The sequence below is a fragment of the Phyllopteryx taeniolatus genome, chromosome 5 (assembly GCF_024500385.1).
Source record: "Phyllopteryx taeniolatus isolate TA_2022b chromosome 5, UOR_Ptae_1.2, whole genome shotgun sequence".
Taxonomy (NCBI): Eukaryota; Metazoa; Chordata; class Actinopteri; order Syngnathiformes; family Syngnathidae; genus Phyllopteryx; species Phyllopteryx taeniolatus.
In genome coordinates, this window is record NC_084506.1 from 16,342,721 (window position 1) to 16,361,512 (window position 18,792).

The 18,792-nt window shown below is 42.1% G+C and overlaps 1 protein-coding gene across 1 annotated transcript in view; it reads right to left on the bottom strand.

The window, feature by feature from the left end:
- The window catches only part of frmd4a (FERM domain containing 4A), a 163,967-nt gene extending 146,915 nt beyond the window's left edge, over positions 1-17,052 (bottom strand). The window contains exon 1 of the mRNA XM_061773146.1: positions 16,806-17,052. Within this exon, the coding sequence (XP_061629130.1) occupies positions 16,806-16,838 (33 nt within the window). The 5' untranslated portion in view covers positions 16,839-17,052. The remainder of the gene's footprint in view (positions 1-16,805) is intronic.
- Positions 17,053-18,792: the final 1,740 nt, after the last annotated feature.

An 18,792-nucleotide genomic window follows, 5' to 3' on the forward strand; every position in this document is an offset into this window, starting at 1 on the left:
TCCATGTCACAGACCCTGTGATTGTGACAGAAAATGGAATGATAAAAAATTAGGAAGCAACTTGAAGGTGCTCCTGTTGCTGGACAAAAACAGGGAAGCAACTGGTTGTAATTGTAGTTGTGTAGTTGTGATTCGCCACGTTAAATATGATAAGAAGAGTTTCCCACTCCAATTTAGTTCCCAGATAATCTCTTATTTTTTTATTTTATTTTTTTAAACATGTCCTGTTTGGCTGTTAGGTCAAGTAGAATGGATAATCTTTATCCCTTTTATGCTGGAACAGTTTTAATGTGCAATTTTAATTTTTAAAATGGTAAAAATCTTGTGTACACTGTTTGAGCAGAACCTAAAAGATCACTGCCGCCTTCAGTGTTATGCACTCCTGCTTCCAAAAAAAATCCACTGCACCGCTCAGATATGTTCCTCTCAGGAGTACAACTGGAGCAAATTTATTCCCCTTACATCCTGGCACCTTCATCATCTCCCATTCTATTACTCCCGGTTCCGTATCCCTCCATCTGTCAATCCATCTATTTTCTTCCAGCTGCTCCGAAACCTGCAGGCAAGCCTCAGCTTTTCTGAGCAGAGACACCGAAAAGCTGCCTTGTGGCTGAAATTTGGCCCCGACCGTCTGTGCATGCGGCACGTTATTACGCATGCAAATTGAACAACACGCATCTGAGCACAGTAAGTGTTTGACATCTCTGTCTCCTTGAACATGGTAATAATCAAACTGACATTAGTGCACTGGGGCATAACAAGGACGTTGAGCCATTATCTATTATGGGATTAAGATTGCTGATGTAAAAGCAGGACGTGCATGCTTTGGCGTGAAGCTGTGCTTTAGGAAGACAAAGCATCAACATGTTTAATGACTTTATAAAGACTTCAAATGATGTTTGTTTGGTACAGTAATACCATGCTATTCGCTAATTGTAGTATTATGATACTAAATTAGCATACTGAAACATACTAAAACATTGGGGAAAAAATCAAAACATGAGGAAGTTAACTTCTGTCAAACTTAAAACTTTAACTGTGACTTCACGAGTGACTAGGTACTCAGTGTCTCAAAAGGCCGTACTTGTAAACTGTATTCCTGTGTAAATTGTGCTATATAAGTAGTAATTGACACCGCTCAGATATTAACAGTTTAAACTGTAACTATATCAGTAGCTATGACACCAAAACATTTTAATATAATTTCAAACTCATCTTGCATTACCCTTAAAAATAAATGACTTATTGATAACATTTTGAAAAATGCACAGTAAATGAACATGGACAAAGACTTTCTCTAACTTCTCCTAACAACCCAGGCTACACTTACAGTAGCTCCTCCTCGACATATGAAGTTCATTTCTCAGTCGAGATGTACGTACTATAACATACTGTTGTAAGCAAAAATTTGAGATACAAGCACTATCTGGTGGCAGCAAAACTCAACTCCACAACAAGCAGCAGTTTGGCAAACAAATGGCAATGACATTGCTACCGAATAGCATCTGTGTCACGGTGTTATAACCATTTAAGCCAGGGGTGTCAAACTCATTTTTGTCACGGGCCACATTGTAGTTATGGCTTCCCTCGGAGGGCCGTTATGACTGTGAACCCATATAAAATATGGTCTCATATAATGGCATATACACAACAAATTGATGGATAAGTAGTTTTAAAATCAGAAGCCAATACAAAATGTTCAACTATTATTACATTTATTTTAAAAAGGTGATTGGTAACATAAAATGATTGCAATAACTCAACATTATACAAGTAAAGACACAAATTTTGGTATTTTCACAAGAAACATGATGTTGCGGGCCACATCATATGATGTTGCGGGCCGGATCTGGCCCCCGGGCCACCAGTTTGACACCTGTTAAACTCGCAAGTCATAGAGACACTGTACTTCTTTGACACAAATTCCTATTTAGACAGGGCTTTGGCATCGTCGTGTGGCATCTTAGGGCGTTTCACAAAGAGCACAAAAAAATAAGTAATATTTGTGAATCGTGAACAAAAATATGCGGTGAAACACTGCACTGTGGAATCTTGAATTACAAATAAGAAAACTGATGCTAAATACAAACATATGAGACTGGCTTCCTAGAACAGACTGTTCACCTATAGCACTTTGACAGTAGTTGCTCCATTTTGTGCGTGCTCTTTTCTTGTTACATTGTTTGGAATGGCTAGAAATCCTCTTCGCAGCTGTTTTCTGACCTTGGTAGAAAAAGTGCACACAGCCCGTGGGATCACCCCCCCCCCCCCCCCCCCAAAAAAAAATGGACCTGGCCCGGGGAACTTGTTGTCGTTGCAACATTGGCAATTACCCTCAGTCGAGCACAGAGGCCAGAGAGTGGGAACACGGCAGTGCGGGGATTGAACCTGACTGATTTGCTTTTGCAACACACCTCCAGGCTGCGACTGAAATTGTGATGGCGCCAGAGGACTGAAACGCCACGCATTTAGCTGGAGACCAAATGGGAGTAGAACATGTAGTTGTAGCCATTGTTATCGATGTATTTTCAAATTGGGTTTCATGAAACATGCAGTTCTCCCCCCCCCCCCCACCCCATGCCATTAATCCGTTCAAGCCTCCAAAAAAGAAAAAAAAAAATTTTTGTAATGTGTTTTTCAATAATAAAATATTTGTTATTGTACTTGACGAAATGACAAAATTGAATAAACAGTTTTTGCCACATATTTTGCTACAATAGAATGGACATTCCGCTGCTTCTTCTGGTATGAGTGCCTTATAATACAGACATACGGATATACAGTACATAGACGGAGGAGGCAGTCACGACTACTCTGTAAGCTGCAATAATAGTTGTTTGGCAGACGATCTACGCCTGTGAGTATTATATTATGTCTACATGTGTTGCTCCACTGTTTGTTCTCAAATATCTATTGCTTAAATTTCTCTTGCTTCCCATTTTTTTGTTAGCGTTAAGCTAAACTGACTTTATTAAGGCAAAGCTATGTGGTAGTTTTAGATACACGTGTAACTCTCTTTGTTTTATGTTTAGTTTGAAAGCAAATTGCAACGAGAAGTGGCAAAAAAAGAGCTTGAAGCCTCTATTTTGAAGAATTGTTCACAGTCTGCCAAAGTGCTGCTTTTTATCAAGTGAGTTACAGCAAGTTCTGTTCACTGCACTTGTATACAGCGCTTGTGTCTCAAATCGAAGCTAAAATTCATCTGAATGATGGCTCGTATCTCGAAAAACACCTATGTAAGGTCACTCTTACCTCCACCACTGTAGCTCAATTATATCAAGTGCTGATTATGAGAATAATTTCTTCGTGCTTCCATATGTTGTGGTATATTTTTGTAATCTTAATGAGTATTTAAAGAAATTCAGTTTCTCCCTACATCATTAATTTCATTCTAGCAAACCCTGCAACATGACGTCCGAGCGATGAAGCGGAAAAGCCGCACCCGGTGTTGCCATGACAACTCATAACATTAAGTGAATTGCCGGCACCCTTCCTCGGGCGCTCGATTGCGCTTTGATTGATCCCATCACACGGGCCTCTTCAAGGGGACAAGAGCACATTTGACATGCTTGAAACAGCGGGACTCACAGGCACCGCGGGCGCACGCCGCTCGCCAAGATGGCGGATGTGCCCTTCATGCGGCAAGGGTGAAGATGTAATGCCTGAATCAGGGATAAATGTACACCTATCCCTGTTTCCCCGCTGACATCACTCAGAGACACTTGCTCATTACTGTAAGTATCAGCTGAAAACATAAGAGATTACTGGGTATACATTGCCACAATGGGAACAGCAAAAATGTGCGAATAATGGGGTATACCTCGCCTTTCGCCTGAAGTTAGCTGGGATAGGTTACAGCACCGCACAAACCTAATCAGGATAAGTGGTATAGGAAATGGATGGGATTAATTTTTGTAAAGAAATGTTTAAAAAAAAAAAAAGACCGATGAGTTTAATTATTATTATTACTGTGTTTTGTCTTTTAAAAATACTTTTATTCTTCTCCTAATGCCTTCGACAGTGAAGTAGTGACAGTTTTTTTTTCTTCTTTTTAAATGTCTCTTGCGGTTCCAAACACCAGACATCGTCCCTCTGCTATTTCCTCTGGCCCTTGAATGCTGCGAGCCAACCTGCTGAATATGTATGTGTGCTGCCAAAGGCACTCCCACCTTGTCCCACAGTTCCAAACCCCACTCAACCCTCCCTTTCCCTCTTAATTATTTTCATCCGAGTAGCGATGCGCTTGGCTGCAGTTCTGGTCGCTTCCTTTTTGGCAGAGTGGATTTAGTCGTCCTAACAGTGGCCTACCTGCTAATGAACGCTGTGCATGTAGGAGATGCAGAGACAGTCATGACTGCTAAGCAGCATTTGTACATTCACTAGAAACTAGGTTAAATTAGGTATACGTGCAAAATCTGTTTAATATAATTCCACATTTACACAGCATCCGGCAGTTAAGAGTACCAGATCTGTGACATCATTGCCAGCCTCTGGAGCCCCAAATGAAATATTTATCAGCCAGAGACAACTGCTTACAACACGACAGGGCGAGAGCGATTGTCAGGAGGTAAACTTCACTGTTCGCACCCCTTCACCCTCCAGGCATTGCAGAATTCCCTTCATTAAAGGGGTGAGTCCACATCAATTATGGCTTTGATAATACGTCTGAAGGTGGAAAAGTATGGAAGCGTATTGCATTCACTTGGACAAAAAAAAAAAAAAACTCCTGTTTTTCTGAGTAATTTTTTGAGGGCTTTGTTTTTCTGACTATTTTTTTCTGTTTTTCTGACTAATTTTTTTCGGAGTTATCGGGACACATCGAACTCACGCGAGAACCTGCGAACTGCAAGTGACTCTTTGCGGAATCCGTAGTAAGCAACATGACCGGCTTATTCAGTTTGATCAAGTTTTATTTTGATATGGGTTTAAGACACTGGGAGATACTCTTGTCTTTGAGTCACATAGATGGTATTGTTATTAGTTTGTCGACATTACGCAGGCACTTTAATTGAACCGGTAAGTTAAACGTGTATGGGCAGGTTGAAGGTGTGCGAGCAGTAATCCGCCATTAGTGAGTCCGCAAAGAGTCACTTGCAGTTCGCAGGTTCTCGCGTGAGTTCGATGTGTCCCGATAACTCAGAAAAAAATAAGTCAGAAAAGCATCCATCCATCCATCCATTTTCTGAGATGCTTCTCCTCACTAGGGTTGCGGGCGTACTGGAGCCTATCCCAGCTACCTTCGGGCGAGAGGCGGGGTACACCCTGAACTGGTTGCCAGCCAATCGCAGGGCACATGCAAACAAACAACCATTCGCACTCACATTCACACTTACGGGCAATTTAGAGTCTCCAATTCATGCATGTTTTAGGGATGTGGGAGGAAACCGGAGTGCCCGGAGAAAACCCACGCAGGCACAGGGAGAACATGCACGCTCCACACAGTCGGGGCCGGGGATTGAACCCCGATCGTCAGAACTGTGAGGCTGACGCTCTAACCAGCAGCACAAGTGGGAAGTGTAATCGAATCACAAACACAAAGTGGGACATTCCCCACAAGTGCCGCAGTCAGAAAAACAGGTGGAAAAATTTTTTGTCAGAAAAACAAAAAAATAGTCTGAAAAACAGGTGGGAAAAAATTAGTCCGAAAAACAGAAAAAAATAGTCAGAAAAACAAAGCCCTCAAAAAATTACTCAGAAAAACAGTTTTTTTTTTTTTTTTAATCCAAGTGAATGCAATACGCTTCCGTAGAAAAGGGTCTAATTCGCTAGTCCTCATTAATAAATACAGAACAGCGAATAACATTATTTTTTTTTTGTCAGGCTTCTGGTAGGTACGACGCCAATGGATCGTCGCCATCTGCACTGATCCACTGATCCACTGATACTAACGTAAGATTAGAATTCACAACGACATTAGCAACAGCCACCAAGCTATCGTCAACAAACGTAAATGGTGTGCTAACTATGCTAGAGGGTAGCTAACATAAGACATTTCTAACTCCATAGTTATGAATTCAATTTGACACATACGGCACAAAAATTGAGGTGGCTGAGTGCAGAAGAGCGTCAAGTCTGAGCGATTACTCACATATTTTCACTATTCGCGGCAGGGCACGCCCCCATGTCCTCCCTGATTTGCACAGTATTCAGCTGTGGATTGTGGAGATGATGCTAACCCAAAAGAAGGCTGATGACAGACAAACGTCCTCCTTAACTGTCCGTTCCTAAACCGTATACATTCTCGGGTGTGCACTTCGTCCATGCATGCGACCATTTCTGTAACGGTGTCAACTGTCACAGCAGGTGGCCGAGAAACACTTGCGCGAGGCGGCGGAAGAGGGAGCGAACAAACATATAAATGACAGCAGTTGGAGAGTGATGGAGTGCACTGGTGGGCACTGATGATTAGACGGATAATGCATCGAAAGGGTTAATCTCTTGATAACTACTCCATATTGATTGGGTTAGGAGGGAAGCGTTAACATTGTACCCACACATGTACACAAACGCGCACACACACAGTAATACACTTCAATGTCGCACATTTGTTCAAGAGGAAGATTCAATTATGGCTCTCCTTGTGCTACTCTACTGACCTATATGCATATATTACATGCAGTGTGTGCGTTGCACTATTTGAACAGGCCTCTTTCCATGTTAAGAGTTGCTCCCAGGAGATTCTTGGCTCAGACCAGCCCACAGTACACATTTAGCAAGCGCATTGTTTATAAATATAGCCTTACTATACAGATGTTTACCATAGTAAAAAATATCCCCAACACTCTTGCTTTACAAGTTCGTTTTCATGCGTGCACCAGTAAATACAGTGGTTACAAGCCGTCGCTCATTGATTTTTTTGCTTTGTGTTGCAAGCCTAAATTTGACGTGCAAGCGAGCTTCAGATATTCCGCTGCTCAAGTGACGAGAATTTTAAAAATATGGAGGAATTAACCCATTAACAACCAATGCAAAAACATAAGCATTTTGTTTTGGGCAGTTCGAACAAAAATCAATAGTTTTTCAAATATGAGCCTTGGCCAAGTGGTTAGATGTCACTTAATGGTTTTGGGGGAAAAAAATAAAATAAAAAAAGAGCATATTACAGTATCGCTAAATACTCTGATCTCAAATCATCTTTCCCCTAAAATAACACCAAAATCCATCCATCCATCCATCCATTTTCTGAGCCGCTTATACTCACTAGGGTCGCGGGAGTGCTGGAGCCTATCCCAGCTATCATCGGGCAGGAGGCGGGGTACACCCCGAACTGGTTGCCAGCCAATCGCAGGGCACCATTTGCACTCACATTCACACCTACGGGCAATTTAGAGTCTTCAATCAACCTACCACGCATGCTTTTGGGATGTGGGAGGAAACCCACGCTGGCACGGGGAGAACATGCAAACTCCACACAGGGTGGGCCGGGGATTGAACCCTGAACCTCATAACTGTGAGGCAGACGCTCTAACCAGTCGGTCACCGTGCCGCCTAACACCAAAATATTTTTTAAAATAAAAATTGCACTCAACAACTATTAAAAACAACAGTTTTCATGTTTGCTCTCCACATAACCTGCAAAAACGTAAAATATGAGCACAACTCACAACTGCACCAAATGTTTTATCTTACTTTCTTACGTTCTTCTGTGTTGTCTATTGGAGGTTGGCAAACCAGATTAATGGTGCATTAATGCCACCAACTGATATTGCCATTTCACTGCAAGGAAATCAATGTGAATTGACTGGAGCTGGATGTTGTGAAGTGTACTGCTCCCATCTAATGGTGCGGGTCAGAAGCACACTTATAGTTCAAATTTTCCTAATTTCTCAAGACCAAAAAACAAATTGGTCAAGTGATGGTTTGTATCTTGAAAAACTCAATAAAGGCACTCGTATTGTGCTTTGGTGTTTTGGGGGGGCTGCAACGGATTAGTGGTATTTCAGTTAATTAATTTCAATTTCAATTATACAGTGTAGCCCAGGAGATTCGCGTTAAGGCACACGCGGATTCATCTACACTATTTGTTGATTTATTTTTATTTTTTTAAATGTTTTCCAATTTTTTATTCTTTTTTTTTTTTTTTTTGATGGGGAACCAACGCTTAAAACGCCTATTGGCAGTTTTTTTGGGTTTAAATTTTTTTTTTCTTTTTTCCAATGCAATTATAATGGCCGTCAATTATCCACAGATTTTCACCATTTGGACGAACTTTAATTAAACTCACAAATCCAGTTCCCAATATATTCACAAAAAGGAGGACACGGTAATGTTCACTCCCTGCCTGGCTGACAACAATACACACACAAGGCTACAGATGAAGCACACGCTTCCATGAGTTTGCATCTATTTTAATTCTCGTGGTTAGGGACACTAGGCTCCAGCACGCCCGTGACCCTAGTGAGGAGAAGCGGCTCAGAAAATGGATGGATGGATGGTTAGGGACACCACTCACCGCTGGCCATTGGACGCCTCCCAAGATAGTGAGAAATACACAGCAGAAATAAACTGTAATATTTCATTTTAAAAAGACAAGAAATAACAATGTAATCACAATAAGATGCTTAAGCAGGGGGATTTTTTTCAGTTTTTCTTGTCCTGTTTTTTTTTTTTAGTTCAAAACAACACCAACCAGCAATGCAGCACATTTCACAAATGCCCATTTCTATTTCATCTCCCTGCTTCACTGCACATTACTGTCACCAGTAATAAAGTAATACAACACAAGGGAGATACAGAGTGGCAGGAAGCTTTGAGTACATCTCTTAGAAAGCCTACACAGCACAAATTTCTCGTTTTAGAGGGCAGCGGATTATGGAGGTTGCAGTTTTTCTTCAGGTTTGGAGTTATCATAGGGCTGAAGTCGCTTTTTGTGGTTCAGTAAAGTAAAAACCTTAATTGATAAGACTTGAAAAGAACAGTTTTAATATTATCTCTTATAGTAGCTATGGGGGATTTCTTTACTTCTTTCTCATATTTTTTCTGGACAATGCTCAGTTATGTCTGTCCCGCATAGAATACACAACTTTGTCACCCCCCTCTAGCAAAGTCTGCTCCTTTGTCAAAGGACATCACACAGTTTTTTGTTATTCCCAGCACACAACAGCATTTTCTCACAATATTCATCTTTACAGATGTCATGCGTGGTCTGCAGATGGCGTATGATGCGGTAAAGATCCTTAACTCACTCACTGATGCGGACGTTTATATTTGTCAACTGGATTCCAACCGTTTACTGCCACCGACGAATATATTTGTCAAGTACGTTTTGCAACAGGCAGCCATGGAAGTAGGTCTCGCCCGGCTTGTCTGTGAAATTAATGTCTGTAAATCACTGTAATGACTAACGGGTCCCTCTAGATAGCGACATTGCATCGCTTTGGATTTGAAATCTGCACAGCTTTTGAACAGAAGATAAAGATGAGGTGGTGAATCTCTGGTGAATCACATCGATTATGAGGGAGAGAAATGCCAAAATATTGGAAGCTGGAAAGGTTTAGGCACCTTACACTTGAACAGAGTATACATATGTATGGTATAAACAGAGTATGTGTTGTGGTAGGTAGTAGATCGCGATCGTGAGAAATGGTGACGCAGTTCATGGAGTGAACGAAGAGTGCCATGTAAAAATGCCAATGGCTCGAACCGTGGCGTGAGTGGCACTAACTCGCCGCAAGTGTTTTGTTGTTTTATAGTTTGAGATGTCACAAAAGCAAAAAAATATTAGCCAAAGTCACTGTTATGCTTGTGCTGTTTCTTTTCACAAAAAGCTCGTTTTTGCCTCTTTTGTGTAAGTAACTTGTGTTTTTGGTGAAACCAACCCATGTTTTACTGCTGGTTCCTAAAGACCAGGAAAAGCTAGAAACTAACTTTTTTTCTGGTGAGAGAACAGTGTCTATTCTTTCTTTTGGTAGGTTTAATTTTTATATTGTCACAGAACACAATATCCCGTGGGTATTTAAACATCATCAAAATGGTCAGTCTAAAACAGCTAGCAATATTGGAAACTCTACTTTGAAAATATTGGCATTGAGTTAAGAGTTTTAATGTGGGAGGAAGTCAGACTACCTAGAAAACAGACAAACTCCCAATACAGTGGGTACGGAAGGTATTCAGATCCCCTTAAATGTTTCACTCTTTGTTATATTGCAGCCATTTGCTAAAATCATTTCAGTTCAACATTCTCATTAATGTACACAAAACACTGCATATTGGCAGAAAAAAACAGAATTGTTGAAATTTTTGCAGATTTATTAAAAAAGAAAAACTGAAATATCACATGAGTCTTTGTGGGAATGATGCAGTTTTTCACACCTGGATTTGGGGATCCTCTGCCATTCCTCCTTGCAGATTCTCTCCAGTTCTGTCAGGTTGGATGGTGAACGTTGGACAGCCATTTTCAGGTCTCTCCAGAGATGCTCAATTGGGTTTAAGTCAGGGCTCTGGCTGGGCCATTGAAGAACAGTCACAGAGTTGATCGAAAGCCACTCCTTCATTATTTTAGCTGTGTGATCATTGTCTTGCTGGAAGGTGAACCTTTGGCCCAGTCTAAGGTCCTGAGGACTCTGGTTTTCGTTTTCGTCCAGGTTATCCCTGTACTTGGCCGCATTCATCTTTCCTTTGATTGCAACCAGTCGTCGTGTCCCTGCAGCTGAAAAACAGCCCCCACGGCATGATGCTGCCACCACCATGCTTCACTATTGGGACTGTATTGGACAGGTGATGAGCAGTGCCTGTTTTTCCCCACATATACCGCTTAGAATTAAGGCCAATAATTTCTATCTTGGTCTCATCAGACCAGAGAATCTTATTTCTCACCATCTTGGAGTCCTTCAGGTGTTTTTTAGCAAACTCCATGTGGGCTTTCATGTGTCTTGCACTGAGGAGAGGCTTCTGCCGAGCCACTCTGCCATAAAGCCCCGACTGGTGGAGGGCTGCAGTGATGGTTGACTTTCTAGAACTTTCTCCCATCTCCCGACTGCAATGAAGGTGTAAAACCCTCTCAAGGATGATCAGAAGAAATGGACAGCACCCGAGTGTCATGGTCTGTGTTTAGTTTTGTTCCATGTTTTCCTGTGTTCCATGTTTGTCGTTTGCTCATTAGGTTGTTGTGTCCACCTGTTCTCGTCTACTTTGTGTCGACCAATCAGCTCTCTCCAGCCACTCGTGTCTTGTCCAGGTGTTCCTCGTTGTCTCGTCAATTTGTTTGTATTTAGTTCCCTGGTTTCTTTCAGTTCTTGTCGGTTCATTGTCGTTGTCACATGTCTTGCCATGTCATAGTCGCCAGTTGTTTTTATCATTGTGATTAAATGTTATTATTTTGAGATTCCCGCACTCCTGCCTTGTCTCCCTGCTTCTCTGCAATTGGGTCCACCATGTTCTTGCCTTGCGTTCCTCGCCTTCGCCCTAACCACGTACGTGACACAGAGTTAAATATGAGTGTCACAGCAAAGGGTCTGAATACTTATGGCTGTGTGATATTTCAATTTTTCTTTGTTAATAAATCTGCAAAAATTTCAACAATTCAGTTTTTTTTTCTGTCAATATGGGGTGCTATGTGTACATTAATTAGGGGGGGAAATAAATGATTTTAGCAAATGGCTGCAATATAACAAAGAGTTAAACATTTTAGGGGGTCTGAATATTTTCCGTACCAACTGTAGTAGGGGCTATTGGTAATAGTGAAGGGAAATTAAGCCAAAAAGAGGCATTTATTTGAGTCCCTTTTTAGTTGCGGTGTTTATTTATGTATTTATTATTATTTATTCTAGCAAATCACTGGCACATGCAGCAATGCTCAGTGTACGCTTGGATAGTGTTGGTCTTTGAATGTGAAGATGACTTTACAAATTGTTTCTCTTTTTTCTCACTTTTGCTGCTGGTTAAACAAAGGCAAAAAGAAGACACAATCTGTCTGAACTTTATTCCTCTTACTGTATCACAGAGAGGTGTAAAACTTTAAGAGCGGCGCCTTACCAGTTTCGTCACACTGATTCTTTCAAATAAATCTTAGAATGGCTTTGATTCCTAGGCAGAGATACACAAAATCTACTGCGGGGCATCAGAAGCTAAATGTGGCTGATGAAGATAAACTGAGAGAATCAAAAAGGTCATTTCATGACTGACGGTTATTAGCATTGCTCTCGGGCAAATCTGGCAGTGGCAGACAGCACTGCTTTATTAGCTCTACTTGAATCTCTGCCGTGCCTTTGAAGCCCAGGGTATCTCAGAAAAGCCCTCAAAGGCCCCTCTTTTGGACAAGATCACGGGAGCCAGTACACAATTACCAGCTAGATAGCTTATATTAAGTGCCAAATACACTGCGAGAGGTCAAGGTGTCACGACAGAGAAGTGAGATGGAACAAGACTGGAAAAGAATTGCAGGCGAGATCCAGCCCGCCACTAGGCATGCGCTCGCCAGGACTGTATGTCTGCAACCCTAAACTCCATCTTTAAAGGACACACCCATCCATCCATTTTCTATACCGCTTGTTTTCATTATAGCAGAGCGATTAAAAGCTGTGAGAAGACCAAAGCAATGTCGATGGGTGGAAGAAGCAACAACAACAACTCTATCAATGTGAGACAACAGTCAGTTGAACTTTGTGGACTTGGGCACAGTGGCCGTTTCTGATATGGACAATATGGGCAGCCACCCAGGGCGGCGTCCTGTGGGAGACGTAATTGACGGGCGTCGCATAGGGCGGTGGGGTACATTCTGGACTATTCACCAGCCAAGAGCAGGGAACACGTACAACTTGTAGACAAACACACATTCACACTCACATCTACACCTCGTGTATGGATAATTTAGTCTTCAATGAAACTAAAAGGCAGACCGAAATAGGGTGCGAAAATATTGATCATTGGGGGATTTTGAAATAAATTGCATAGACACAACTGTTTTAAATTGCGAATACAAATTGTGTCTCCTTTTCAGGTGAATTAGTAGAGGTCATCTGAGTGGCCTACTTGCTTTAAGGTTGCGCCTCTGTGAATATGTATGCAAGCTGTCAGATGTGCAGCTGGAAGACAAGCTTGCATCCAGAATATATTTTTGGGTTTGTGCCGGTCTGCAGCAGTGGTGATATGCTGGAGATGAGGGGGAAGGGAGGGTTTGTGACTGACTGAGAAGTAGAAGAAAACACAGTCTAAAATGGCAAAAATGTAGTTTATTCTGCAAATGTTGTTACACCGCTGTTGTGTATTTTAGTCTGTGCTCTTTAGCCTGATGGTTTTAACTGTGCAGTTCAGAAAACCACTCATAGCTGCTTTAAAAAAAAAACAAAAAAAAAACAATCATACCTTTATAAATATTAATACAGGCCATCATATAGCTTGGAGCGCACACTATAATATTATACTAACATAAAATCCCCACTGGAATAAACAGGTCTTCATTTCAGATCTCATCTGGGATGGAGACAGGGCTCTCGGGTCCATTAAGGTCCCCACAACCGCAGTGGGTGTCACAGGCCGGCGCATGGCTACACACAAATAATCAAGTGTGCTCAGACTAGCACGCTTTCAGTAAAACACACACAGAGACACAGCCAGTTGCCTTTTGTGTACGGCACAGACCGATGCTGTATAGGTCTGGTTGCAGAGTACTTTTATACAACCCAATTCCAATGAAGTTGAGACATTGTGTTAAACATAAATAAAGACAGAATACAATGATTTGCAAATCATATTCAACCTATATTTAATTGACTACACTATAAAGACAAGATATTTAATGTTCAAACTGATCAACTTGATTGTTTTTAGCAAATAATCATTAACTTGGGATTTTATGGCTGCACCACATTCCAAAAAAGCTGGGACAGGTGGCAAAAAAGACTGAGAAAGTTGAGGAATGCTCATCAAACACCTGTTTGGAACATCCCACAGGTGAACAGGTTAATTGGGAACATGTGGGTGCCATGATTGGGTATAAAAGGAGCTTCCCTGAATTGCTCAGTCATTCACAAGCAAAGATAGGCTGAGGTTTACCTCTGTGCGAACAGGTGCGTGAGAAAATAGTCGAACAGTTTAAGAACAATGTTCCTCAACGTACAATTGCAAGGAATTTAGGGATTTCATCATCTACGGTCCATAATATCATCAAAGGGTTCAGAGAATCTGGAGAAATCACTGTATGTAAGCGGCAAGGCCGAAAACCAACATTGAATGCCCGTGACCTTCGATCCCCCAGGCGGTACTACATCAAAAACCGACATCTATATGTAAAGGATATCACCACATGGGCTCAGGAACACTTCAGAAAACCAATGTCAGTAAATACAGTTTGGCGCTACATCCGTAAGTGCAACTTAAAACTCTACTATGCAAAGAAAAACCCATTTATCAACAACACCCAGAAACGCCGCCGGCTTCTCTGGGCCCGAGCTCATCTAAGATGGACTGATGCAAAGTGGAAAAGTGTTCTGTGGTCCGACGAGTCCACATTTCAAATTGTTTTTGGAAATTGTGGACATCGTGTCCTCTGGGCCAAAGAGGAAAAGAACTATCCGGACTGTTATGGACGCAAAGTTCAAAAGCCAGCATCTGTGATGGCATGGGGCTGTGTTAGTGCCAATGGCATGGGTAACTTACACATCTGTGAAGGCACCATTAATGCTGAAAGGTACATACAGGTTTTGAAACCACATTCTCCACGTGTTACAACAGCATGGCTTCGTAGTAAAAGAGTGCGGGTACTAGACTGGCCTGCCTGCAGTCCAGACGTGTCACCCATTGAAAATGTGTGGCGCGTTATGTAGCGTAAAATACGACAACGGAGCCCCCGGACTGTTGAACAGCTGAAGCTGTACATCAAGCAAGAATGGGAAAGAATTCCACCTACAAAGCTTCAACAATTACTGTCCTCAGTTCCCAAACGTTTATTGAATGTTGTTAAAAGAAAAGGTGATGTAACACAGCGGTAAACATGACCCTGTCCCAGCTTTTTTGGAATGTGTTGCAGCCATAAAATTCTAAGTTAATGATTCTTTGCAAAAAAACAATCTAGTTTATCAGTTTGAACATTAAATATCTTGTCTTTGTAGTTTATTCAATTAAATATAGGTTGAACATGATTTGCAAATCATTGTATTCTGTTTTTATTTATGTTTAACACAACGTCCCAACTTCACTGGAATTGGGTTGAAGACAAACTAAACGCACAAGTGCCAAGTGCAACACAAAGGTTCGAATGTGAAAAGGACAAGTTCCTCCCTTGCACCTCTTGCTCTGCTCCTCTCATCCAAATCAAAAGGCCACAGTGGTTTTGTGCTGAAGGGAGAATGGCACCACTTGAACACTGAGTCATTCTTTCAAAGCCAGGGTTACGCATACACACAAACACATACACAACTCACAGCTTGCATCGTTCTTTTTCAACACTTGCATGTTGTCGCAGTCAGGCGGAACACAGTCAATTTCACACATTTTCACATATCGATACTATTGGTCTGCCTTAATGTTGTCTGTTATTTTTACACATTATTAAGCAATTTAAAGTGTTGGAAATTGCTTGAGGAAAAAAAATCTAACTCTTGATCGCGCAACAGTCTGAGATGTGTTGTACAACTCCGCCTCGTCCCTCAATCTGCAGGAGCCGTGCGGCATTATGTCGGAAATTCTGGATGTTTTTTAGACCAGTGGTTCTCAACTGTTGTCACCCGCATTTTCCTATTGTTGCAAAGTCGTGACCCACTTTTATAGAAGTTAACAAAAAGAATGATTTTGTTTAAAAATAGCCTCTGAAAACACATGTACAGTATATTATATTTTTAAATGCCGTTTCAAATGTTTGCTGTACTGCCAAAGACATATTGCTTGCCATGACGTCCGCCAGCCAAAGGCTGAGCTGCACTACATTTGTTTACAGAGTAAACTAGTGGCTAGAGAAAAGGATCACAAAGTTCACTTTCCTACTATGTTCCGTGTGGGAACTTAGTACGTCTCTGTACTGTACTAAAAAACATTATAATAGGAATGCATACAATTTTTCTTTTGTCTGTGACACACCCAAAATGGGTTCGCGACCCAATTTTAGGTCCCGACCCACCAGTTGAGAACAACTGCTTTAGAGAATAACAAGTGAAAATAGTTAGCTTAGATATATTTGGGTAAGCCTATTTTATTAAAAATTGATACTGTAATGCTTCATAGCAGGATAGAGTAGATTTTTGTCCAGCTATTACACGGCCGAGTCCACTCATTGTTTTATTTATTGCATCACTCAAGAGTTAGGAAATATGATGAAACAGAGTCGTTTGTTTTTGTGAAATATTAAAGGCTTTTTGTCCGTTCAGTGGGTCGGCATGAGCGTCAAATGTGATATGAACAGCTAGCGCCCTGTGCAATATTCTACCATTTTACTTAATGACAGCGCAGTAAATTAAGAGATTTATAGCGTATTAAATTAGCGATTTAACATGATTTTGCTGTGGTGCTGTGTTGATGTTAGTCCACAATATATGGCACATGATAAGAATATAAGAATATATACATTACCAACCAAAGTATATATACATTACCAACTTGAAAGATGTGGTGTTTGGTAACTCAAGCAAGACACTATATATACTGTATTATTTTAATTTCCTTGAAAGTAGTCATTTTGAAGATGTGAGGATTCCGCCCGACAGAGACGATATAGTATAACCTAACTATAAAACAGCAACATGGCTCGAAAAGTTCTGTGCATCATGTAGCGATTCATTCATTTCATCAGCTCAGCATCCTCTCCTCTCTAAATGACATCTTGGCAACGGGAGGCAGTAGTTTTGAGACACTCAGCAATCCCCATGGTAACCTACCCGCGTCCTCATCGGCGACAGCAGCCCTTCCATGACGGATTGGCTCGGTTCCGGTGGGCTCGCTTCCCTCAGCCTCGTCGGCGGAATTATCCCCCGTCCGCAAATAGATCCTGTTAGAAACGCTGTCTCATCCTCAAAGCAAACATCTCCTCTCCACCCACACACAGTGGACCGACAATGTGTGTGTGTGACACTGTGTCACACAGACACTGACTGACATGCTCGCATTTAGGAGCAGGAGGAGAGAGGGCAGTGCCAAAGTCCTGGTGTTTCTCCTCCCACCAACCTGTCAATGATTTCAGTATGCAATTGGTCCCGCAAGTTCTCTCTCTTTCTCGCTTTCTCTCCTTCTTGTGCTACCTCTCTCTCCTTTTCACCTCTCTCTCCTGCCTCCAGCTACATTTGCTCCCTTTAATTTGGAAAATGATTGCAGGTCTTTTTTTTAAGCTACAGCCCCCCCTGCATCTTTTACTGTCCTCCTGCTCACTGGCAGCCCACGCCCAAGCACAGGAGGGAGGTGTGTGTGTGCGTGTGTGTCTGTGTGTATGTGTGTCTGTGTTTGGGGGTTGGGATGGTGTGAGCAAAAATGGTGTGTGTGTGAAAGAGGTGGTGAAGGAAAGCACAGAGGAAGGTGAAGAGAGAGAGGGCACTCTCAGGTCTAGTATTGTCCCTCAGGACAATAGTGGCTCTTAATCGCCAAGCAACCTGATCAGCTTCTATTCTCTTAATAAACAAGAGCATGAGTCACTCGCTCAGACGAACAAACCTTGTTCTTCGCATACACACAGCCATTCTCACATGGCCTCCAGCCATAGGCCATCATTATAAATGACAGTGGACTATTATGAAGTATTGTTTCTGTGTGATGATTATGTCTTTATAGGATTTGCTTTGTGTTTAAGTGCACTAAAACAAGGTACACGTATCTCGATAATTGGGTCTTACTAAAGACCGATGAACTGTCTATCATTGGCCTTGTGTTGATCTGTTACCTTGGGCTCCAGGAGCTTTGCAGAAACTGTGGCAGAATAGCCACCTCAGAAAAAAAAAAGCCCATTCTTCGCAAACAGCAGCAGAGTAAAGGGACCTCAGGCAGCTGGGAGGATTCAAAAGCGACACAAAACTAGCAACATTCTTACTCAACAGCTAAGTTTATCAGCTCTTTTTTAACTTTTAAATGATTGTACATTCATATTTAACACGCCGTTACAAATAGTTGAAGTTTGCAGATGACACCACTGTCATCGGCCTCATCAAGGACGGTGACGAGTCTGCATATTGACAGGAAGCGGAGCGGCTGGAGCTGTGGTGCGGCCGACACAACCTGGAGCTGAACACGCTCAAGACTGTAGAGATGATTGTGGACTTCAGGAGGCATCCGTCGCCACAGCTGCCACTCACGTTGTCCAGCTGCCTTGTGTCAACCGTCGAGACCTTCAAGTTCCTGGGAATTACAGTCTCTCAGGACCTGAAGTGGGCGACCAACATCAACTCAGTCCTCAAAAAGGCCCAGCAGAGGATGGACTTCCTGCGGCTTCTGAGGAAGCACGGCCTGCCATGGGAGCTGCTGAGGCAGTTCTACACAGCGGTCATAAAATCAGTCCTGTGTTCTTCCATCACAGTCTGGTTTGGTGCTGCTCCAAAAAAGGACAAACTCCGACTCCAACGGTCAATCAAAACTGCTGAAAGGATTGTCGGTACCCCCCTACCCACCCTTGAGGACTTGCACGCTGCCAGAACTAAGACAAGAGCGTGCAAAATCCTCTCGGACCCTCCACATCCCGGTCACCAGCTCTTCCACCTCCTTCCCTCAGGTAGGCGCTACCGATCAATGCAAACTAGAACTAGCAGACATTCCAACAGCTTCTTCCCTCTTGCAATCAACTTCTTAAACAGCTAACCTACAATTCCATTACAACATGCTGGCAATGTTTTGACTTGAGTTCGTTGTCACATTTCTGTGGGGCCAATTATATATTACTCGTGC